The 24326-nt window shown below is 41.7% G+C and overlaps 1 protein-coding gene across 1 annotated transcript in view; it reads left to right on the top strand.

Annotated features, from left to right (window-relative positions):
- SORCS3 (sortilin related VPS10 domain containing receptor 3) overlaps positions 1-24326 on the top strand; it is a 302417-nt gene that overhangs the window by 195455 nt on the left and 82636 nt on the right. The window contains exons 6-7 of the mRNA XM_040606476.1: positions 15678-15742; positions 22485-22603. Of these exons, the coding sequence (XP_040462410.1) occupies positions 15678-15742; positions 22485-22603 (184 nt within the window). The remainder of the gene's footprint in view (positions 1-15677; positions 15743-22484; positions 22604-24326) is intronic.

Genomic DNA, 24326 nt, shown 5'->3' with positions numbered 1-24326 from the left:
TTTGGGTGACTCAAACTGACTTTGCCTTGTTACTCTGTAGGTAAGACTGCAATAGGAGAGCATTTATTTTTGTTGTTGGGTGTAGTGGGTGAAGTACTCAAATATCATGATGTCAGATGCTACAGCGGTGGATTAAGAGCACCAAAGGGTACTAGAGAGTTAAAAAAGACTTCAGAAGTGTATGAAGTCCTTTCATAATCTTATGGCTTAATTCTTTAAAACCTGGGGTTCTACAGAGTGACTTACATTTTCTGGCAAATCAGCTAAATGACGGTGAATATCATCCACCATAGATCTCTCTTGCAAGGCCCTGCCTGATGCTATTTGCTGGAGGACTCATTCATGTTTCCTGCCTTCTGTCATCGCTGGGGAATATGAAGTGGTGGATGTGGGACCATTTCATCATTATGGTTTGTTTTTTTTAACGTACATCTAGACATTTACCCTTCTCTCTCTTACTTATTTTTTGTAACATGCTTTCTGGGAATTTGGGTGATTCTGTCAAAGCCTCAGAGTGGGAAGGTGGGGAAACCCCATCTGTGTGAAAGAGAGGGAGAAATCCACACAGCATTTCTGATGGCCATGAAGATATTTGGAGCACAGAAGTCAGTGCCCAGGTTGAGCCTGGTCAGTAAAAGGCAGTGAAATGCACACTAGTGATGAAAGCTGGGCAGAAAACGCCAACAAGGCAGGATGGGGAGGGACAGGAGGAGGAGGAGGTAAATAGGACATCCAGTCCTCTAGCTTGGCTTCAAGGAGCAGTGTTTGTATCTGGGAAAAAGAAGAAAAAAAAATTAAAAAAACCTGATGTAACAAGAAGTTCTCAAATATACTGCTGATTGCCTCACTGAGCCTCTGCAGAATTTTTTTTTTTCTCTTTCTGGGATAACCAACCAGATTTCTGGTTGTTTTGGTATCCATGAATGCCAGCCACAAATATTTTGAACACCAGGGAATAAAAACTGGGAGAGGGGAAGAGGCTATGCATCCACTTAGGCTATGCTTTGGAGTTACGGGGTTTCTGTCACAGTTGTTTGATGCATGAGTCAGCAAATTGTCTCTTGAGAGCAAGGGTTTCAATCCTTTTGGCCATGATTTTGGATGAGAACAGTGATAAAATTTAGGCATTTTATTTCTATTTATTTGCAGCTTGAATTTAATGAAGACTACAGCTGAGGCTGTTTTGGATGTGAGGGTAGTGTAGCAGAAGATAAGGGATTTACCTCAGTGTTTCAAAAGGTTATGATCTGGGTTTGGATCTGCAGTTGGGTTTGTGTCTGTTTTTATTTCCTTGTCTCTTGTGACAGCGCTGATATTTCCTAATTCCAATGCCAATTTGAGTCCACACAGACTGTTTCACCAGCAGTTCCAGAAGTGACCTTTGGATATGGCTAAGGTTACCTTTACTTGACTAGTTTGCCAGCAATGAAATGGTTAGTCAAATATGTGCCTGTCTCTCCTGTAAATCCCACTAATCATTAAGTACCAGATGGTGTCATTGCATAGTGCTGGGGAAACATCGCCTGATATTTTACAGCCAAGTTTAGTGTTAAGAAAACATAGTCTTGTAAATGTCAAATTGACTATTAAGTAATCCTGCATTAGAGTTTTTCAGAATTAAAACCATACCATACATGGAACTGTGGGTAGAAGGAATAATTCCAGTTTAGCAGCCATGGATAACACCATCTATAGTGTCATCGAGGCATATACCCAGTGGCTATTCATGTAGACAGCACAGGAAGAACTGAACAGGGACCTATTACTGGAGGCTTATGACTCATTTACCTGCATTAAGGGACTTGCTTCCCATCCCCATCCCCGTGGGTGGGAAAGCCTGGGAAAATTTTTATCTCCCAGAGGGTAATGCTAACATAAATCTGGAATGTGTTACTCAAGCCACCGTAGCCATGAACTGTACTAGTCTGAGGACAAAATTTTCAGACTTTAGCCTCAAGCTCTGTAATAAGAGTTCAGGAGAGATGAGACCTTCTTAAAAGCTCTTGGCGTATATTGAAAGATTTCCTTGCAAAGTCACATTGGTTAATTAAACATCACAACACCATGGTGATAACAAGACCAATTTTATTTTCATTTTCACTTAAAAGATGGGCAAGTGGGAGAACTGTGAGGTTAGGGATTTTATTTTTCATTTTGTGTGCTTACAATTAATGCAGTTGGCACTATAGATATTTAATGTTTCCAAACATTAGCTTGTAACTGACTAGCTTGTGATTACACAGTAACTCAGTGACAGAGATAGAAATGGAACCTAGATATAGAGTAAGATATTTTTTATTGGTTGAAATACTGTAGGTTGTTGGGGTTTTTTTTTTAATTTCAAGTCAATAAAAATATTTTAGAATCCATGTTAATGCTATCAAAATGTTTCTTTCTAAAAATCAAACAAAGGAGCATCCTGAAATGTTTGAAATATTTTGTAGGCTTTTAAAGTGATTTAAAAATTTGAATAAAATCTCATTTTGCAATATATGAGCTTTAAAATTAAAGTAGGGAGAGGGTACAGTCTGAAACAGAATGTTTGAATGAAGCCAACATAGAAGGAACCTGACTCCTATTCCCATCTTGATCTTTTGTGATGCAAAGCAGATATTGGTCCCTAATATCCAAGTTAAATGTTCAGCATGCTTATAGTGTACTTCTTCATAACTGTGATCAGTAGGTTACAAGAGTGATCAACAAAGTTTGAGAAAACTTTGTAAGCTTTATATATTTTCTTTTTTTCTCCATGAGCCTATTTTTCCTAATCTTAATTCTATCCTGTTTTTCAACTACAGATTGCTAAGTGTTCTTCCAGGGACTTTGTGATAGATTTCATGGATATCTAAGAGGATAATCTCCTAAATGACCCTAAGAACAGGAAAAAAAATCACTTTGTCTCTGGGAAACCCTGCAGGACTGTTCTATAGAGGCTGCACAGACCCCACCTGTTCTGTTTGTGCCTATGGTTAGTGTAATGTTCAGGCTGCCATTCCCATTTCTGAGCACAGTCCATGCTTTTTTAAAATTAATTTATGTAAAACTGACACAAATAGTTAGATCTGGGAAAGCACCTTTGTAGATGGTTGGGAAAAGACACCTAGTGTGCTACTGTAGGAGTATTACAGAATATTTTCTAGTTTACCTTGGACTAAAAGCAAGTTTCTTGTGTATATTTACATTTTATGCTGATTAATGATTTTATCTTACAAAGGAAATTTGATACTAGTATCTTATACTATGAATGGAAGCTCTAAATAGTAGCTGATGCATTGAAAGAACCCCTAAAAGATGTTCAATGCCTGACTTTGCTGTTGTGTGATGCTTCTCTCCTTACTGCTTGCTTTCCTAGGAAAATAAATGTTTGACTTTGTAAAAGTCCTGTGGATGCCATGCTCTCAGGGTCCCTCATCTCAAAGCTCTTTTAGCAAGAGAAATGAAAACGATACTGGCTATGAGGATGGTGTGTGCTTATGAAGGGAAATAATTTTAAATACTTTAAATTCTACTTTAAAACCCATGAACTACATAATAAATGAACCACACGAAAAGAGCCACATGATAGCAAGCTCTCAATACATGTACCACCTCTGAAATTCTGGCTGCAATCATAGTCAGAATTAGTTCTTTCAACGGGTGGTGTATACCCTCTGGAAGAGCAATTTTAGAATAAGTTGCCTTTGAGGAACTCTTCTTTCTAACCTCCTTTTGCTTGAGAAACAGCATAGCTTGCAGAAGGAAGGATTACCCCGTCTCCACTAATGTAACTGTGGTTGTCCTTACATAAATACTATCTGGCTTTAGAAGTTGTGATTTGTTGTGATTTTAGTACAATTTGTGATGTTAGCCATATTTATGACTGTAATGTACTGTGGCTGGCAGTGATTTTTTATTTTCTTTTTTAAGACTGGAAAAGTAAGGGCTGAAAAAGTCATTGGTTTTAAATTTAAAGCTTACCACTAAATGCCACATACTGTACTGCAGTTAGGGTTTTCAGCTGTCAAAAAGCCTTTTGCTTTGGTCTTTCATCTGCCAGTTTTCTTTATGTCCCAGGGGCTACTCTTTTCTCTTATTTCCTCCATTGCTAAACTTTGATCTCTTGGTAATCCCCCCAGTCTCTTGTGACTAAGTGTCTGAGGCTGGAACAGACCACATAAACCACTAGTAAGAAAGACCTGAGGAGGGATTTGTTAAACAATATTTCTCCCAGTTAAAATTGATCCCTGGGCTGGATCCCAGTGCCATGTCTGTCTGGACAGCACATGGTGGAAGGAACTGTTTCTTTCCTATGCAACAGGGTACCAGATAAGATGTGCAAACTTCGTCACTGTATTCCACAGGCCAGTGATGGAAGCTTCGGTGCTGTACTGCAGGCTCATGCAGCATGCCTGGGCTGACTTCATTCTGTCTCTCCCTGATGCACATAAACTCAAACACAAATTAATTTCAGCCTGTCAGTAAAAGTCCCAAAGTAATTCTTTGTGATACTTTGTAGGAAACAGTGATGAAAGCCAGCCCTCTAATTAATATATTGAATAATGCATCTCTCTGAGGCATATGGGGATCTCCCATACTGTCATAGCTTGGCAAAACTAATCAAAAGCTAAGCTGCCAGGCTGACAGTAGTATCATATTTTGCACTTTCTGGCTAGCAAGGAATGTTCTGCTTTTTTGTGGGGACTTTGGCTTGGGTTTTGACTTTTGTTCTGTACTGCACTAATCTCTCTGTTTCTGGGCCAATGGGTGAATTTTCTGTGTGGGAGAGAGCCCCTCTTGCCTTCAGATGACTGGAAGAGAAACATTTAGGAGTTGTTTTTAAAATCACCACTGTTTTGAGAAGTTTAGGAATGACCTTTTCACATACTCTGCTACTGGGCATAATTTCCCAGCCATTTCATTCAGTGGCAAAACACCTTCTGACATCAGGGAGTGAGCATCTTTCCTGGATCCAGCCTCCCTTCTTCCTCAGAGACCTCATCCTAGATGGCCCACTTGGATTTCAAGAGACACACCTTTCTGGGAGTTTTTAGAGCTCATGTTTCTTTACAGCAGCCAGGGTTGCAAGCATTCTTGCATTGGAGAAAGTGGCAATCTAATGGAGAATTTATCCTCAGTAAGTACATCAATAATATTAGGGACGGTTTTTGCTTGAAACTGGATTTTCAGTCAAACCTCAAAGCTCTTCAGGTAGATTTTCTCAAGAAGCATCAGGAAGTATCCAGGTAAATTCCAGTTCGTTTCTCTGAACTGAATTCAGCCTCTGAACCTTTGGAAGTTTGCCTGCCATTTTGTTGAACAAAAACAGTTGTTTTATTTAACAGAAGGAGCTGAACCCATGCTGTGCAGAAAGAACAGTCTTACCATGGCAAAACAGACAAGATGTTTCTGCATTCATTTAAACATGGGCCATTTGTGTCACTCAGTAACATCTATTAAAGATAAGGAGGTCCCTCTTTACGCCTTCAGCCTGTTGGAAATTAACAAACTCTCTTAAAACGACAATTCATCAGCAGTTATATGAGGCAGAATTCATTCTCAGCAAGAGAAGAAATTGAAACTCCCATCCTTTTGTTCCCTGGCATTCCCCTGAGCCTCCTCTGTAGAATGAGATGAGTTTAATTCTGCTATTGTTAGGCATAGTGAGCATGAAGTTACATCAGAACGTAAGAGGAGGAAGGAGTATCTTATTAGCTGCACTACAGGTTCTTTTAAATAATGTTGATTCAGTAACTTGTCTCTTGCTGATCATATACAGAACGAGGATGAGAAGCCAGTGAGTGAGGCTGTTTCACTTGCGTATTTGTAGTGAGCTAATTGGAATAGGAGGTAGCAGTGGTTATCACAGCTCTGTAATTATCTCACAGATAATTGTCCTCCACTGGGCAGAAGGCAATAAAAATGGGATGTAGACACATTTCCATGTTTAGTGAAATATTAGAGGTTCTGCAGCTGCGTTTGAGGAAGAAACACACTGGCCTATGGCTGCCAGCAAGGACTTGGGAAATAATAAATAATGCCTGTAGACTTCAGAGATGATTTCAGTAGATCTGGGTTTTCTCCCACAGGATAAAATCCTGCTTTTTATTGAGGAAAAAAAAAAAAAAACAAACAAGAAAACCAAACAAAAAAACCCTGCCAGTTTTTTGGCCAAATGGTGCAGAGATTTTCTTAGGTTTTGCTCACAATATTTTTCATTTTCAGGTTTTCATTGAAAATCTTCGAAGGAAGGAGACACATTCTGTTATAGTATTGAATTCAGGGGCAGTCTGCAATTGTGACTCCCTAAAGCCCTTTTTGGATCTGCTGTAGTTTCTCCAGAATTCTTTTTTTTTTTTTCCTTTTTTTTCCTTTTTTTTTTTTCTTTTTTTTTTTTTTTCCTTTCTACAAATCAGTAGATTTGAACAGTGCGTTGACACTTCGGAATTTGCCTTGAGGCTAGAAAACAGCAGAGTATTACTTTTCATTTGGCCTTGTACTGTTCTTTCCTTTTATTGCTCTTCTGTAACAACAGATTAAGGACCCAGCAAAGAGAAGCTCTTGATTTACTTACAACTTGGCCATACATCTTTACTTCCTGAATGTGGGTAGCACAAACTCTCATCGCAGCATTCTGCACTGACCTTTCTTACTTGAAAAGGATAACGCTTTGGGAATGGGAATGCTTGGGGACTCTGCTGTTGTGAAGAGCTGGGAGTGTGTCTAGTGCTCAGCCCCCTGGGAAGCCTTGTCTCCTTATTGTTTGTGCATTCATCTAACTTGAAGCAAAGGAACCCACAAAAGCTCCGTGATTTCTCTGGTCTCTCCTTCTACAGTACCACTCTTCCACTCACAGAGACAGCTGCAGGTGGCTGTGGTGGCTATTTTATTCATCTCTTCTCTATTTGGTCTGTGAGGATGCTTCTGGTTTGAATACAAGCCTGTCTTGTCATGAGACACAGTGATCTGCAGACCTCCTGTCACCATTGCTTTTACCAATTGTAGCCGCACAGGCTTGCTGTTTCTGCAGACAGAGCCTGTCTGCGTATCTGTCTGCTGCCAGAATCCTTTTTGTTTCCTGCTTCTTTGTCTTTTCCTCTTTTGGATGTTGGGACAAATGAGCATCTCACTCTCAGTAGCTAATTGAGTGTGATTTTTTGGGGGCAAACAGGCATGTTGATGCATTTATGCTTGCTGGTCCAGAACAGGGTAGTTTATTCTTCTCTGTCTTTCTCCTTCCCCTTCTTCTTTTCTCATTCTTCCTTTGGTGGCTGGTGGTTAAAAGTCAAAAAATGAAATAAACCATTTGTTCTCTTCAGGCTGTTAGCATCTGAAATGCAGAGAAACAACTGTCACATAAGGTTTATGACAGAAATCTACTTTTTCACATTGTCTTTCTCCAAAATGCATAAACTGAACCACAAATTTATTTCCAGAATGTTAGATGTTATCCCAGGGTGATTCTTCACAATACCCTGCAACAGGGAATGTGGAGACTCATCCTTCCTTAATTAATACAATGTACAATGCCCATGGGCATATGGGGCTCATCAGCATATCTTATACATTTTGTCTGTGCCAAGTTTCATACTGGCATCTTCTCTTTGGACAATTTAAATTTTATTTTTATTCATCTATGGCTGCATTCATGTATTACATGATGACTCTCACTCTGAAGCTTTTCAGAGGCATTGTACTCTGCCTGCGACTCTGTTGATAGCTGAATCACTGAGCCTTAGCGTTCCAAGCATGTCATATTTGCAGTGAGAAAATGTTCATACAAATGAGGGCAATTAAACACACAGTGAGCTGACAGTCCTTACTTTGGTGTAAAACATTGCTTGAATGGGTCACATTTCAGATACTTTTGGTAGGAGACAAACTCAGAGGAATATTATGAATCTTCTAAGCATTCCATTCAGGGAGGGAAACAAGTAACTGCAGTGAAGTCCTTGGCTGCAGGCTGTGCTGATGGCTTACTTTGAGCATCTACTTTGTTTTTCTAAAGTGGTCAGAAACAAGGCTGATTTATTTTTCCTGAAAAAAACAAAGTAATAATCTATAGCAATTCCCCATCTACATGACTCTCAAAGGAGGGTAGCCAAGCACTGGGCAAACATCAATTAACTGGGCTTCATAATGTAGTAGGCACTTACCCTGCGTTTGATTTAAAATTAGTTAAGAGATGAAATCACTCGTTATGTCAGTGATTAGTCTTGGAAGAGAAACAAAAAACTGTGCTTGTGTTTTACAGATCTGTGCAAGGCATAGCTGGCTAGAAAATGCCATTTCCTGGATTTATTTATTTTTTCCAAAAAGCTGAAAAAATCACCATCCATACCACATCAACAACCACCCACCCACCCCCTGCAAACTCTTCTACTCATAAATTTTCCTCTGGGAAACAAAGATTTTTGGTTAAGTATGATGAACTATTCTTCTGAAGTGGATTGCCCCCTCCCCCAATAATTTGGCTTAGATTTTGATCACCAAAATTACTTTAGTACACAATAATTTCTGCATTTTGGATTTCCACTTCTTCCTATTCCTTTCTGATTTTTCTTTTCCTATTCCAGAAAAAGAGGGATGGTGGAGGAAGAAAAGGATGAGAAAGGAGACAAAGCTAAAACCATGTCATTTTTTAGTGTTCCAAAAATACACTTGTATTCTTGTTTTCTCAAAGGATTTGAAATTTAGCATATTAAAGTAAAACTAAAGGTGTCCTGCAAAAAGTGTCCCTTCCTTCAGAAAGCAAAATAGAATCAAACCCTTCTGTTGCAATATGTTTCAAACTCGTCCACCACAAAGCTTTCAGAGCTCTAATCTCAGGTAAATCCCCATTCTCCTCTCCAGAAATGCATTCCTCAAAGCATCACTGTCTGTGTTGTGTGGGTGTGGGACAGGGAGCTCATGGTCTGTTGTGCACTGAAGCTTTGAGACATCTTTGAGACATCTTCAAGACAGTAACATCTTAACTTGATGAGCTGATGCGTCATTAAATCCACCATATCCTGATGCTGGTGCTACTAAGACTTGGCAAAAAAAAAAAAGGCTTCTTACTCAATTAGCATAAGGCCTCAAGGGCTGCTTTTATATAGCCTGGATCAGCTGTACCCTGATGAGTCAGGAGCAGCAAGTTGCATAGGAGTGGCTTATTTAGTTCATAAGCAAGCAGCAGGAATGTGCTTGCACCTGGGAGCACGCCCGCTTCGAGTGCTGGCTTGACGCAGCTGACAGATCTGCTCCCTGCATGAGTCTCAGTCCCCATGAGAAGTTATTTCAGGCACCACTGGGAAATTAAGATGCCACCTCCAGCACATGCCCTGCCTGTGCTACTGGCCCTTTTGAACCTTGACAGGGCTGCCTGTAAGGATCTTCACCCACACACTTTTTTGAGTTTGTTTCACAAAAATTTGGATTCGTTTATTGAGGTTTATAGTATAGGTTGGGGATGAAATGCCAGAGGATTTTAAAGGACTAAGACCTATTAACTGGATGAGAACCAGACACAGAATTATTTGTACTTTCTTAGGTTTTGGTGTTAGCATACAGGAGAAGGAAAATGCATGAATCAACAGCAGCTTTGTTCTGTTGATAAATATACTTTAAAAGTATTTTCAGGTTCAGTGGAATTTCTTTCCCATTGCTGTTAGTTTCTGTGACATAAAGAGTCACCTTCTTTTATGTATTGTGAAAAGAAAAAAATGTTTCTGTGTGCAGCAGAGCCTGCTGTCCTGTGTGGATTCTCTAGTGATTTGTGACATGGTTGAGCCTAAATGTCAGCTTTTCCCTCAAGGGGAGGATTGATTTGGACCACTTTCCTCTTCCAGGCCTGCTGTATCCATAAAATGATTGTGTGTAGCACCTTCATAGTTCTGGGACCTGTAATCCACTGAATTTACAGGTTTAGACATCCAGCAGGTACTGGGATGAGATGCAGGAAGGTAGATGCATGTACACACATATGGAAACACCTGCAGATGCTGTGAACACGTTAAGTTTTGTTTCCTTTGATACTGGGTAGAATACCTCCTTAAAATTAATTGGGACCTTTTTAACAAGGACTGGCTTTGCTGAAAAGAAATTAGCTGAGAACAAACACTTGGCATTTTTTTTGCCTTACCTTGCAAGCTAAGTCTCACAACAATTATTCTGATGATGTCCAGAATTGTAGCTTCACAGAAATTAGCACTGGAAAAGACGCAGAAAGCTCCAGGGACCTGGCTAAGACACTTTCTTACAGTATCTTCCTGCCCAGCTTTTTTTCCAAGCTTCATTTGAAATATGCTGTGCAAGGAGGTTTTGTCCATAACTCTTCAGAGACCTCATCACATCCTACTCCATCCAGCAGCATCTCCCCCTGTTCAGCCACGGAGGATGATACTGTATTTATGTGTTTAATAAATACATTCTTTCCACCAACAGTTCAACATTTGTATCTGTTGTTAACTAGGGTAGTTTATGACATGTTGTCAGCCTGGGGTGTATGCAGCTTGCGTGCACAGTGGCTGTTACGTGCACAGAGTTAATGCCTGATGGAGCTAGTTTTAGGCTTGTCTTCAGTAAATAACAGATGAATGCACAGAATCCCCTTGACTGTCTGAAGGTAACTGCCATTATTGATACCTAGGCAAACATGATGCCATATTAGATGGAGAAAGTAGCCTGTTAACTGTTGGCCCATGTTGGAAAGGTATGTATACATTAGCAATGGTGGTATGTGAGAAGATCCAGATCAGTTGAGCAGGAATTGTACAGATCAATTTATGCTCCTATCTGCCCATATAGACATGGACCTTTTGTTGCTTGGATGAATTAGTCCCATGCATTGCTTGCCTGGTACCACACAGAAGTGTTTATTCATTTCTGGGGCAGTATACAATTAAAGTTGCAGCAGACTGATTGGCAACATCCACTAATCTGACTGCAGTGAAAGGGTGCGTTTTTCTCCCTTTACGTATTATTGCACAATAAATGTGCCTTGTTACTTCCCATTTCTAGCCCTTATCTACTGCACAACATCCTGCTAAGTAGTCTCCGTCTGTTTCCTCCATCTCTTTACGTAAGCGGTGACAATATCCTTCAGTCTGACATTCCAACCTGCAAAAATGAGTTTCCAAGTTGGCATCTTGGGAAAGTCTCAACACTTTGTAAAAGTTTTGATTTTGTTTTCAAAGTCAGAGCTAGTGAATGCCATCTTGACTGGTCAGAAACTAGGCCAAGGGTGTCTCTAGCAAAAAGCTCAATCCAGAAGATTCCACACCTAGTTTGAAAGGCTGATCACTGTGACCTGATTTTTTACTTTGTTGTAAATACTTAATACAAATGTTGCTCACATCCAGTGATACCCACTCCCATCTCCCAAGATAGTGGGTCCAGGAGATGGAGGAATAGAGTACCTCTTATTCTCTATTGAAGGTTTAGGCAGCAAGGATCAACAGCAGGCAGTCTGAATTGCAAAGCGTTTTTGATCTAAGATGCTAGAGCAGCTAAACTGCAGTGCTGCCTTTCATTATTAAATGTCCAATGTCTGGGAAACGGATAGAAAAAAACCCCACAAAATGTGTTTATTTCATGGAAAGGCAATAGAATTGGTAGAAACAGTGAGCTGAGGTGTGTGGTAGGTGCAGGTAACCCAAACAGTCTGTGTGTTTCTTTTTTGCTTTCTTTGCATCTGCTAGTATTTTTACTTTTGAACTACATAGTGTCTTACATGGAAACATTTCGGAACAGCTACTTACAATGCAGAATACTGTGTTTTCCTTGCCCTTCTCACTTACTCTCCCTCCCAGTCAAATGAAATATTAGCAGAGCGACCTAGTAAATGTGCATCCATGCACAATGCTCTTCCCTCAAAATAGAGATAGGGATCTTGCCAGGATCCTATCCATCCTTCAGCTTTCAAGAACACGCAATCCTCTTCTGAAAAGAAGGGAAGAAAGATCTCGTGGAAATCAAGAGCTACCACGAGAATAAAAAAACAAAAGCAGCAGCAAAGATGAAAAGTAGCCATTGTTTCCTTCCTAACGGGATTCAGAGGTAGTTTGAATTCTTAATTGGGCAATGATCCTGCACCAGCTGCAATACTGGCTGCAGGCTCCATGTTTCAAAAAACTGCCTTTGCAGCAGTCAGGGATTGTGTCAGCAAGAAAAAAATGACCTTCCCTGTCACTTCTGCTTGCATCCTCTCAGCATTTTTCATCCGAGTGGTGATAAATGAAAAGGGATGGTGGAGGATGTTGATTTAGCATGGTTTCTTACAGTGAGAGTGCCCTTTTTTTCTCCCCGTGGCCATCCAAGGCAGCAGCACACATGGATGCATTTTGTGGACCTTGGTTTAGTTTTTGCTGTCTGGAGTTTGTGCAAATACAAAACACGGTGCTGGGCTGTGCATGGAGCCTGAGGTGTGACCATGTGGCAGTAAAACTGTTTCCAAGCTGAGCTCGAGCTTCTGAGTGTTGTTACATACTATTGTCTTTGTAAGCCTCTGAAATAGAACTGTTTGTCAACCAGAGAGCCAAGAAACCCCTTCCTAAACACCCCACTGTGTGGGCTCCACTTGGTTGTAGAGGATGTGCAAGGGAAATGGTAAGTCAGGGGGTGCTGACATCTCATCATACTCTAGTTGCTCAAATAATTTTGAGCAGTACAGCCTCCAAATCTTCAGAGAGATAATGTATGAGGAAATATAAGGCTGCAAATGTGTCTTTTCTTGTTTTGTTGCTAGTCTTGTATTGTCAGACCTGCGAGGTGGTTGTACCGAGTTCTTGAGACCAGAGACATTATTACATGGGATAAAGGAATAGCTTTAAAGTCTCTCTGTGCATTTTTGCAACTGTGCTCCAGGACCTGCATCCACATTTTGCTCTTCCCACTGACTGACTTTTTTGCATTTGTCATGTAAAGCTTCTCCAGAAAAATTATGAGAGACCATTTACTGAAAATACCCATATTCAGGAGTTGGAGCACTGCAAAGCAAAGCTGTGCTCTTTGCCAGTGGGAACAGATGTAAGGTGAGGCATGAAGAAACAGCATTGACTAGGGATTTGTTCTGCCATCAGAATCTTTGGTATGAGACAGCGACTTAGTTTGGGAGAAGTAAAGATGACCGATGCATTACTTTACAGGCTTGTTATCTGCCTGCAGATAACAGGAGCTTGTCTTGCTTTTGGGTTGCAGGAGATTGAGTCGTAAGCAGAGGAGTACTAGGGAGGTACTGTGTGCTGGTCCTTTTTTCATCATTGTTTTCTGAAAAGAACCATCAGGCTTGTCAAAACTAATTAAGGAAACAAGTAGATGGCACTGGGAAAGAAGTTTAAGCTGGAATTACATGTTTCAGGAGACTCCTGTTGTCACCTGGTACTCACTTAATAGACATTATGAGTAGAACCACAGAGCCTGTGTATGCAACTGCATAATGGTAATGAATACTTTGGATTTTGTTTGGAGATACTTAGGTTCTTCTAATTACAGTCCCTTTTAAATGAATAGCATTTGGGCAGATTGATGTTTTGTATTACTTGGACCAGGAGTAGGTTTGCCCCATTGCGGCGGGGGGAGGAACAGTGCCCTTTCCATCTGCAGAAGAGGGACACAGGAGGTGTCGTGGGAAGCAGGTGAGGCAGCCTGGCATTGTGGTGTCAGAACACAGCAAATGGCTCTGGGTAGAAGGCTGCTGTCTGGCTTCCAGAAGGAAGCCTGGACGATGCAGGCTCCAGGGTGAAGGCTAGATTTGAGTAGGAAGCCTGCTGGGAAAGGCTGTGGGGCAGGTCCCTAATGTGTTCCTAACTTGTACCTAAAAGTGCTGAAATTACCACTCCCTTTGATAAAGTTGTGATTGATAGATCTGTTGGTAAGCATGTATCTCTGTCCCTATTGGTCTGTCATAGGCAAGGGTCACGGCTGCTGAACAGCTAGAGTTACATTTTGGGCTACTAATGGGAAAAAGGCAGAAAAATTCTGCTATGCACAGAAAGATGCGTGCCCTTTCTATATATATTGGGAAATAACATTGCTGCACACCATAATGTTTTTCACTGACATTTTAAGGAATTACTTCTTGTCCTACTGTCACTTTTAACTGTCCAGCTATTCAGAAGGTTTGACCCTGATAATTACACAGTCACAGGGACTCAGGCCCATTCTGGCATCCTTACTGATAACAGACAGTGCTTTCTTCCTTGTGGGATCACCCTGGAACTGATGGTAGCGATTAAGGAGCAGACTATTTCTCACTGAGAGTAGAATGATGAAAGCTCTGCCTGTGTGGCTTTGTTTTGTTGCGTTGGGTTTTTTTGGCTGCAATTCACAGTGTGTTGTGAATGGACTCGCTATCGATGCAGTGCTGTAGTTAACAAGCAGTGCCAGTTTCAGTTACCTACACAGTGGGTCATAATGTAGTTGTTTTGACATTTGCAGCACTGGCTGATCTTGGCTGAACTCTGGCACGTCCGTGTGTTTGTCATTGCTTCTATCGCTATATTTTCAATGAGATCCACAAAAACGTATCAGAGCATTTGTATATTGTTTGTTCTTTTCTTTTTGGCCTTTCCTTCTTCTTTTCTTATCTTTTTTTTTTTTTTTTTCTTTTTTCCTTTCTTTCTTTTAATGTTTAGCTGTTGATGCCCCAAGGATGAGAGCAGCAAAAGATTGTGGTAAAAGTGTTTCAGAACATTAGGGAATTGTGAACGTTGGCTGGCTCAGAGGGAATCTATTATTTACAATCTACTGTATCAAATTCAGCTTCCACCAAATTAGAAACTGATTTTTGTCGTTGTCCCTTTTTAATCTAACCCTTTGGTTAACTCAGGAGAAGCAGCTCCATAAATCACGTGGACATCTATGGATTTTTTTTTTCCCCTGCCAGCCATTGCCAGGACTAAATGTTCATCTCCCAGTAATTCTTATCAGCCAGGACACTAATAATACCATTTCTGTTCTGGGATTGACTTTCCCTCTGCCAGGAGGAAAACTATCTTTGTAATGTGCCTTGCAAAACATTTTTAGGGAGTAAAATAATTCACATGAAGATTTGACTTGAGGTGCTTGGGTTTCAACTAGTAAGGTTAAAGAAACTCATCATGCTGTCTTTCATGATTATCAAGGACCATGGCATGGGATCATGGGGTGAATAGTAAATTCTTTCTTGCATTTTTTCTTACCAGAACTTCACCATACATATATGCATCATTGTTTTTCTTTTGAAGATGGGGAAACTGAGGTAAACAATAGCAAAATTGCCTGGCAAACCAAGGCAGATCAGGAAACTCAGTCTCTCATGTCATTATTCAGCAAGTGAAACTCCATTCTGATTTGCTGTCTATAAGCGTGAAGCTGCTGTGCCCTCGTCTTGCCTTCAGCATTAAAACAGAGCTCTGATTTTACTGGCTCTTGGAACCAGCTCGCTTTGCCGCCACAAGAATGTTCATTGTAGTCTTTGTCTTATAGACAAGGGGTAGGCAGGATGACTTACCAGCACCTGGGAAGGTGTTAGTCTTAAAGGTTAGTGTATGACCCTTCAGAGTGGGCTGTGTAGGAACACAAAGGAGACAAGCTGGTAGGAGGTAGGGACCTACATGCCAGGTGTCACAAGGTAAACTTGAACTGGTTTTGCTTTCCCTCATCCCCTCTGTGTCTGATTGCAGCCTTTTATCTGACTGGCTGCCTTCTCTCTCTCTCTCTTTCTCTCTCTCTCCCCCCAGGTCGGTGACCGGTTTGGATAAAGAACCTGACCTTGTGCACATGGAAGCCCGGACAGCTGATGGATGTGAGTGCCAGCAGCCAATGCTGAAAAAGCAGGCTTTGAGTCAAGAATGGAGTGGGAATGGAAATTCACTTTACTCATTTTGTCTCTCCATTTACATTTTAATTGATAGGAAAGATGTGGGTCATGGAGTTTGATGTGAGGCATATTCTTGTTTTTAGCCCCTGGGGGGAAATTCAGAGGCTGCAGGGCTTGTGTCTGTGGAGAGCCTGGGCAGAAGCACAATCTATTGGGCCGAGGAGCTGTCTGTTCTGTTCCCTATTTAGCTATTTCAATATCATGTATTTCACATGAATTTGGGCTACCTGCACTGTGCAGTACAGCCTCCGTGCATTTCCAGAGGTGTTCAGAACAGCTGGAAATCTGGGAAATCACCTACAGTCAGACTTCTTCTCTGTCCAGAATGTCCCTGTGCCCAGGTACCCTTTGTCTTGTTTTCAGTTTTGCTTATGATGTATGAATAGGCACGCCATAGAAAAACATTACAGCCCTGAAAAGGTGCCTAGATCTGAAGTAAGAAACAGATAAACAAATACTTCTTAACCCCTCACTGAAATGAATCTGGCCACATTTGCAATAGAGCAGATTCCTATGTAATTAACCTCCAGCGAAGAAGACAGTAAGTATTAGAAGTAGGGTGACTTTTCCCACCACTTTCTCCAAAGTGTTTTAGGTATTTCTCACAGGACCTACAGCATGGTAATCTGTCTGCTCCTGGGGTGGAGCCAGCTTTACTCTAGCTCAATGCCACAGAGCAATGGGACATGTGTCCCTTTTACGCTACAGGGACAGTGCAGAAAAGCAGCATAGGACTGAGGCTGTAGACAATTTCTGGGAGAAGACCTCGTTTGTGTTGGTTGCAAACTTTTCTCTGTTTTAGTCAAGTGCTGTGTGGGCCAGATGCTGTGTGAACAAGCTCCTGTCTATCAGGGTGGCTTCTCCGAGGCTGTGAATCTTCTAAAAGCACTCGCTGGCCTCCTACTGCTATTTAGTGATGGCAGCTGAATAAATAACCAGGCAATAAAAGCTCAGGGGTGACAGCTGTTTGTTGGATATGTGGAAAAAGCAAACCAGGCCGGCAGGTGGGTGGGCAAGGTGGGGAGGCTTCTTCAGTGCCTTTGCTGCTGTGTGTGCTGTTGCAGGGATGCTGGGAGAAGTGGCCAAAAGCAAGTAAAAAAAGCAAGCAAGTAAGCAAACAAACTGCTTATGGAGTCTGTTTTCAAACTAAGTTTAAACTTGCCCACCCAGCTATTTGAATATTGGATGTGTCAAGGATATAGATGCTTTGCTTGAAAGATGTATCCCCAGTATGCAGACAACTCTCTTCCTTCAGGTCCTGTTTGCTTGGGGGGTTTGCTGTTTGTTCTGGTTTTAATGTATGAATTCAGCATTTTGAAATTAGCAGTTGATGGCATTGAGGGTTTCACTGAAAGCCAGGCGTAACCAGCAGTGTCAGCAGAACAGGCCCATCGCAAGCCACTGTCCCCGCAGACGACAGGCACAGGCGAGACCCGGCGGGCTCTGCTGGCCCGGCTGACGTGTCCCACTGGGGGACAACACCAAAATGACTCCTCTCCCAGCCAAGCACAGCTCAAAAGCAGCATACTGCTCCAATTAGAGTTTTTAAGGCTTAAAACTATATTAGTTTGTGTTACAAAACACTGACTGCCTCAAAGCTATAGCCTTACCTGGTGTGAAATGGTACAGCTCTGCGCACTTAGGAACGGGAGGCTGAACTTTTCTCCTAGTTGGCTCTGTAACTGAAATGAGCCTTCATGCTCCCAGTGAAATGGCTAAGGCACTTAGACCTGCTGGAAAATGCGTCCCTGCAGCTGTTTCCTCTTGATCAGAAAGTTTCTGATGAAAGTTTTCCTCAGTAGTGTGGAGAAGGAAGGGGGGGGAGGGGAGGTGCTTTTTTAATGCCTCAGGTCAGTTTGGTGGCTCAGTCACTTGATGCATTAACAGACATAGATTTGAGTATTCCCATTGCTCAGTTCAGGGGCAAGAATCCATGCCTTCAATGTCCCTGGCCACTTGAAAAGTACATGATTCTTCTAGTTTTCCTCCATGCTTTTTATTTAAAATAAAATTTAAAAAGAGGGAGGGAATGGTATCTAGGATTAGACTCCTGAACTTGGATGATTTTTTTCTCTTCTTTTTCCTTTTAGTGATAATGGGACTCAAGAACTTGTCTAATACCAATTCAGACACTGGAGCCTAAAATATGCTCTGTGGCTGGGAACAGGTGGTGGGGCTTGCTGTACTCTTATTTGTCCATAAGTGAGTCAGGACTATCAATGAGCTCACAGAGCTGGGAGGTGGAAGTCCTCTTCACTGCTCTGGTGTCCATCCTCCAAGATGTCTTGCCCCATGGTTTTGTCTGTCCGGTCATTAGGAATGGTAGGGCCTCTGAAAAAACACCTACCCCACTTTTTTAGTCTCCTTACATGTTTGCAAGATGCTGTTAATTCCAGTGCCTAGCTGATCCCAAGCTGTTCCTGTCTGTTGCAGCAGATGAAGTTTTTCACATTTTTTTGACATCTTGGCAGCGCTATTGTAGCAGAATAATAATCTATGCTTGCATTTTTAAATTATAAAAACATGTAGGAGCCTTGGGCGCTGTACCTTCTGCCTGGGTGTAATAGGCAGCAGCAAGGACAGGGTTGGATGCAAGGGAGATATTACAAATACACTGACACAAGCACCCACCAGCACTCCTGGGAAAGATATATTAAACTTTCTGATGTTTAGTGAGATAATCTTCTCCCCATTCACAGATACAATGCAATAAAAAGTATTTTAATTAAAGGAAAAAGAGGCGGGGGGAAAAACAAAGCAGAAAGATAAAACAGGGTAACTAATTCCTGGGGAATAATTTACAGTCCTGTCTACATTTCTAGATCTTTTCCTTTGGTGTAAAAATTGTTGAGGCCAGCTAGTTTTCCCTCCCATGGTAATCTTCACTGGCAGTTTGTGATTTTAAGTCTTGCCTGGCACCAGGTTCTGACTTAAGCAGAGCCAATCTCCCAATGCAACTTGTTTCCATCAGCTGCCCTTGTCCCTGTTAGCTCTGCTGGCCAGCCTTGCCTGCTTGTAGCTGCCTAGTTAACACTGCCAGGAAGGAGCAGACCTTGGTGTCCTGTGTCTTTGCGAATCACAGTAGCCTGCACGTGGGTCTGCCCTTTGCAGCCTTCAGCACAGTGACAGGTTGGGCTGTTGCAATGTCTCCCTTCAGGGACCCACATCTGTGGGTGTTACCCACCAGAGAGAGCCTCTTGTGCTCCTGCTTCCTGCCAAAGCTATCACTACTGGCGGGCAAAGAAGAGACTTTGTAGCTTGGCTTATTTCACCAGTTCATCACTGCAAATTTCAAGAAAGGGTTTCAGTTTTATCACTTTCTAAAAAGGATAAAGATACACTCCAAAATCTCAAGATGGGAGACTGTTAATTAGCAATGGGGAGGTGTTTTTTGCTCCTCAACTGGAAGATGGCTGCACATCTGAGAGAGCCATTCCCTAATCCTAAGTGAGGTGTTGGTGGGAAGCGTTTGTGTGGAGGTATGGATGCTGGGATTTGAGCTACAGCAGACCCTCCAGGCTGCTTGATGTCCGTATTGCCTCATTCACAGATGGGCTGAGTAAGTGGCTGGATGTGGGGTTATAAGCACGAGGAGTTTCTGAAGCTGATGAGGGATTAGGGACCACTTCTTAACTCTTTTTGCAGTGCAAAATAATAAAAAAACACTGAAGCCAAAACACCCAAACCCTCTAATTCTGGTGTTGCATGGGACGATATATAAATTAGAAATAATTCCCAGATAGAAGCCAACCTCCCTTAAGGCATATATCTCCCAGTAAAAGGTAAGCAAGGCTTTAAAAGCATAGTGTGGGTACATGCCACCTGCTCCTCTGGGCAGCTGTCATTTTAACTTGTGGCTGTGCAAAACAGGGCTGAAAAATTAACTCCTTTCAGAGAACAGTTAGCATGCCCCCTTGTCTCTTAACATTTTTGTTGAGGGACCCTGTACTTTCTATGCAGGGGAAGATGTGCTCTATGAATAGGACCATAGCTCATGAAAGGATCCTACCCTTCAAGAAGCTTAAGCAGGGACTTGGGGTTGTTTCTTGCTTTGAGTCACTCACAAACGTGAACTGGGTGCTGTCATATTTTTCACCTGATTTTTTTATCACATGTTGAAGGGAATTATCTTCCATTTTCTGTGAGGCAGCAGGAAATAAAACAAGGCTTGAACTTATTTTGGTGTCCAAAGGTAGACAGGTTCGAGGATAATTTTTTCTGTGTCTGAGAGGTTTTTTTTTATAGGCTTTGTGTTGTAAAATACATGACAGTAAATAAACAGGAGACTAAATGGAAAATGGGTAGTGAGCTACCCCCCTTCTCCACCACCAGGTTCCTGTGAATATTAATCAGGTGCCATTCTTTAAGTATATTTGATTGCTGGTGTAACACACTCAAAATGACACATTTCCCAATAGGCAGGAAGCTAGTTGTCATGTCAACACTTATGATTTATTTGCATTTATTTGTGACAGGTTTTTATTCCTCTTCCCATTCTGTCACTCAGCAGCAGCAGATTATCCCCTTTTTTGGAGGGATGAGAATATCCAGGCAACTGTGTGGGAGAACATACCGGAGGGAATGAGGTTCTAAAAATACAATTCCTGACCTCTTCTCCTTGTTCTGCCTAAATTTAATGCTACCTCAAAGAACAAGTCAAGGCTGGTGAGCTCTTTGGGTAGCGTGGCAGTATAGAAGACCCTCTTGTTTTTGGAGAAAACTTTTATATACTGTAAAAATGTCTTAGATTCCACACTGAAGAGGTAAATAGCAGCTCTGGACCAAGTGTGCATTTGTCAGTTGATGAAGAACCTTAATTTATTCCAGCTGAGAGTCTGACCTCTCTACTGCTGCTGGTATTTTATGCTGGGAGAAAGCACAGCCCCGATACTCTGGTTCTTTGGCACTGTCTCTAGATCAGATATTTTTCACCATACACATTAATTACCTCCAGATACTCAGAGCTGGCATCAGCAACAGTTTCTGCTGCTTTAGCATCGTCAGTGGGATGATGTTTTCATTACTGCAGCAGACCTATGCAACTGCTCTGAATCAGCTGTGTAGCCCTTATTAACCTGGAATTCCCAGTGCCCCAACCCAGAACCCCGCCTGCAGCCTTTAAACGTGGAACTTCTGTCATGCGATTGGACATGAACCTTTATTAGATTCAAGTTTGGTTGTAGTTTGTGACTTTTTCTAGAAAATACATTTCTAAAAAATTATTATTGTTATCAATGCTTCTGACTTGTGTTTCTTTTGCATTCTTAAGAGTCTGTTGGTGGGACAAGGCTATGGAAGGAGAAACTGCCAGTTTGTGAATGTTGTCTTTGAAGCTGGGAAGGCAGTTAGCCGAGTGTCGGAGGATTTCAGTCATGCCCCCGGTGCTTTCCACTGAACCACATTTTGCTGTCACTGGAAAGGCATAGACTAAGGACAGTAGCAGATTTTATCTGTAAGCTTTGCTAGGATAGTTACTGTCCTTTTAAAATTCCCTTTTATCCTTTTGGGCCCAATTTGACAAGATACTTGCTACAAAGTGCAGCTGTAAACTAAAATTACTGCACCAGGCTCACCCCAGCCTGTATAAACTCACCGTTTTCTTCATTGGTGGTCTGTCCTCACCCTTTGTAGAAATGCAAACAAGTGTGTGAATCGAAGAAGCTGCAGTGTAAAAGATATGACCCTTTTATCACTGCAGCCATCATCTTCGTTGTATTTTTGTTGTCCCCAGTTTGCAGTTTTCAGAAGAGCAGTCGAAAGGCAGAGGTGGCATATTTAGATTACATACATCCAAAGACACAGTGCCTTGATTGTTCTGTTTCATGAGATCCTTCCTTAGCCTGAGTGAAATAATGCTTAATCCCCTATAAGCCCTGACAGCTTGCTGGAGGTGGGCATGTCTCTTCTTCCCACTCCGAGCAACTTTCTGCATGCCTGCCTTTGCCTTATGTCTTCTTCATGTTCTTCTCCTAGTCCTGTTCCTTCTCTCAAGCAACGCCAAGAACTCACAAGGCATCCCGTTAGTGTGATGGTCTTATCTTCTCCCTAGACCAAAGCATTTAATGCCTTTTGCAGTGCATACAACTACTGTTGAGACTCTTCAGCTAGCCATGCTATTTCATGTCCATGGTGTTTCCATACCTAGTCTATGTTGACTGTAAAGACTTATGTTTTAGGACATACTTGTCATTTTCACAGCAAAATAAGTTAAACTTAATAGTGCTGGTTTGGGTGCTTTTGTTCTCCTTTGTGTGTTACTACCACAATTAAAACCAGTCATTGAGGCTGGTGAGGATATAATTCCCGTCAGAGTAATGGAATCAATAAATTCTACCTGGGTGGCTTTTGAAATCTTCTTCTGCTCCACATGGTCTCATCATCAGTTTTCTGATGCATTTATGATTTGTGCCTTCCATTTATGGTTTGAACTCTAATCTCCTGAGGGTTTTCTGCACAATGGGGAGGGGAATAGTGGGTATGGAAGTGAATTTCTGACTCCAGAGAGTGGAGTTTTAAAGGCTGAAGTAGGTCATGCAACAACATCTATCTATTTGGAGATGAGGTTAAGACTTCCCTTCAGAGACCTTTTTCCAAACCACTGATGATATTTGTAGACAGCAGGCTCCTACCTGGGCATTTCTCATGTGCACATATTCTCCCATTACAGACACCCACTATTTGACCTGTCGGATCCAAGAGTGCTCGGAGACTAAAAGAAGCGGTCCATTTTCGCGCTCCATTGACATCAGCTCCCTTGTTGTTCAGGATGAATATATCTTCATCCAGGTATGTTGTCTTGATACAAATGTAATGTGAATTCTGCCTGCGTGAGGTTCTGTGCAAGAGAGGAAGCATATTCTTAGGACAAGTGCATGGGACTGCAAGTCATAAGAGCTGGGAGTCTATACCTGCTGGCTATAGATTAGCTATGCATTCTGGGATGATCTCTCTGCTCATCACTTGTTTTATGGTGAATCTGATGTATAATGAAAGTTCATTCTTCAATAATCATAAGGGTCCATGGGTTTCACAGAAGCTCTTAACTTGCTGTTGTTGTGGCTACTTGGAAAATACAAAGTTAGTGAGGAATGGGAGATAACAAACAAGAAAGCTGTGAGTGATCATTCTAACAAATGGAAAGGTTTATGCTGATTTGACAGTCAAGTGATGCTAATGGAGTGAACAAAGATTTGCAGTAGGAGGTAAAATAGCAGAGGGATTGGAAAAAGATGTTACAGGGCAACTTCAAAGCAGAAGGTTGCTGTAAATTTGTCAGCTAGTTGATGATGATTTTGGAGATGAGGAGAAAGTGACAGAAATTGAATGAGAAATGACTTGGTTTTGAGATTTTCTGAGAATACATAGGCTGGATGGAACAAGGCCATCCCTCCCCATTTCATACCTGTGGAAGTGTGAGAATGAATAGTATGGTATGGAAGAACACTTCCTGAAGATGTGCCATTTGGGTGAAAAATGGAAACCAAGATGCAGTGATTCCAGGTGATAGAGAGCTCAGGAGACACAGAGATTACAGACATGATGTTAAACGCTCTTCATCAATGCTGAAGAGAGGGAGTGAGGTGAGATGAGATGAGATGGAGCTTGGATTCAGGTAGTACAGAAAAGACATATGCTTCCCTCTTGAGCAAGACTGGGTGATGTTAAACTCCTTGGGGATGTTGGGGGAACATTTTTCTTGCATGTATCCAGCTTATAAGCAAGCTCTGCTCTGTTTATTGTGAAATTTTCTTAGAAATGGGAGTGTAAGAGAGAAGGCTGATAATTCTGTGCTGGGATTAGGTAAAGGACTGGATCCGTATGACCTGGAAGGACTGCAGTATGAAAACTGCATGCACTTGAGGAATATTGGTAGACTTCTCCTGTGAGTAGGGGAGTATGCTGCTCTGGAGATGATTGATTGCTATGGGAGCCACAGCTCCCCTCATTCCCCCATGAAACCCAGCCTGCTGCTACTTCCTTTGGCATCACAGGGGCACCTGCTGCTAGAACACACTGAGAATGTAGCTTTTACAACTTAGTAACTCACAATTTGACTAGAGGCAGTGGCTTTCCAATCAGTAAATGCCCTGCCCTCCAGGGAGTATTTTAGAGAGACTCTCTTGATCTGACGGTTTATGTCAGTGGCTGAAGGTTTTGTGGAATATCCAGTTCTTTAGGGCTAGCATGAGCCCTTACAGAGGTTTCTCCCTCCACATCTCCCACCTGTGTTAAAACAAGGCTACTCTGTTTAGAAACTTGAGCTCACAGTGAGGACGTCTGCATTCCTCTGCCTTAAATTAGCAGGGGGATGCTCAAGCTACTAGCTGCTAATTGCTTCAAGTTTAAAAAAAAATGTGTGTGTGTGTTTGTGTATACACATGCATGTATGTATATGTAATATATCAAGTTCCTTGACTGCCTGAGCAGTGTTTCATTATAGCTTAACGTTTGTTTGAAATGAAAATCATTTACCCACACTTTTAGGAAACGTTAAATATACACGCTGAAT

The sequence above is a fragment of the Falco naumanni genome, chromosome 9 (genome assembly GCF_017639655.2).
Source record: "Falco naumanni isolate bFalNau1 chromosome 9, bFalNau1.pat, whole genome shotgun sequence".
Taxonomy (NCBI): Eukaryota; Metazoa; Chordata; class Aves; order Falconiformes; family Falconidae; genus Falco; species Falco naumanni.
Note: the sequence above shows the minus strand (reverse complement) of the source record. Positions and strands in the feature narration are given on the sequence as shown.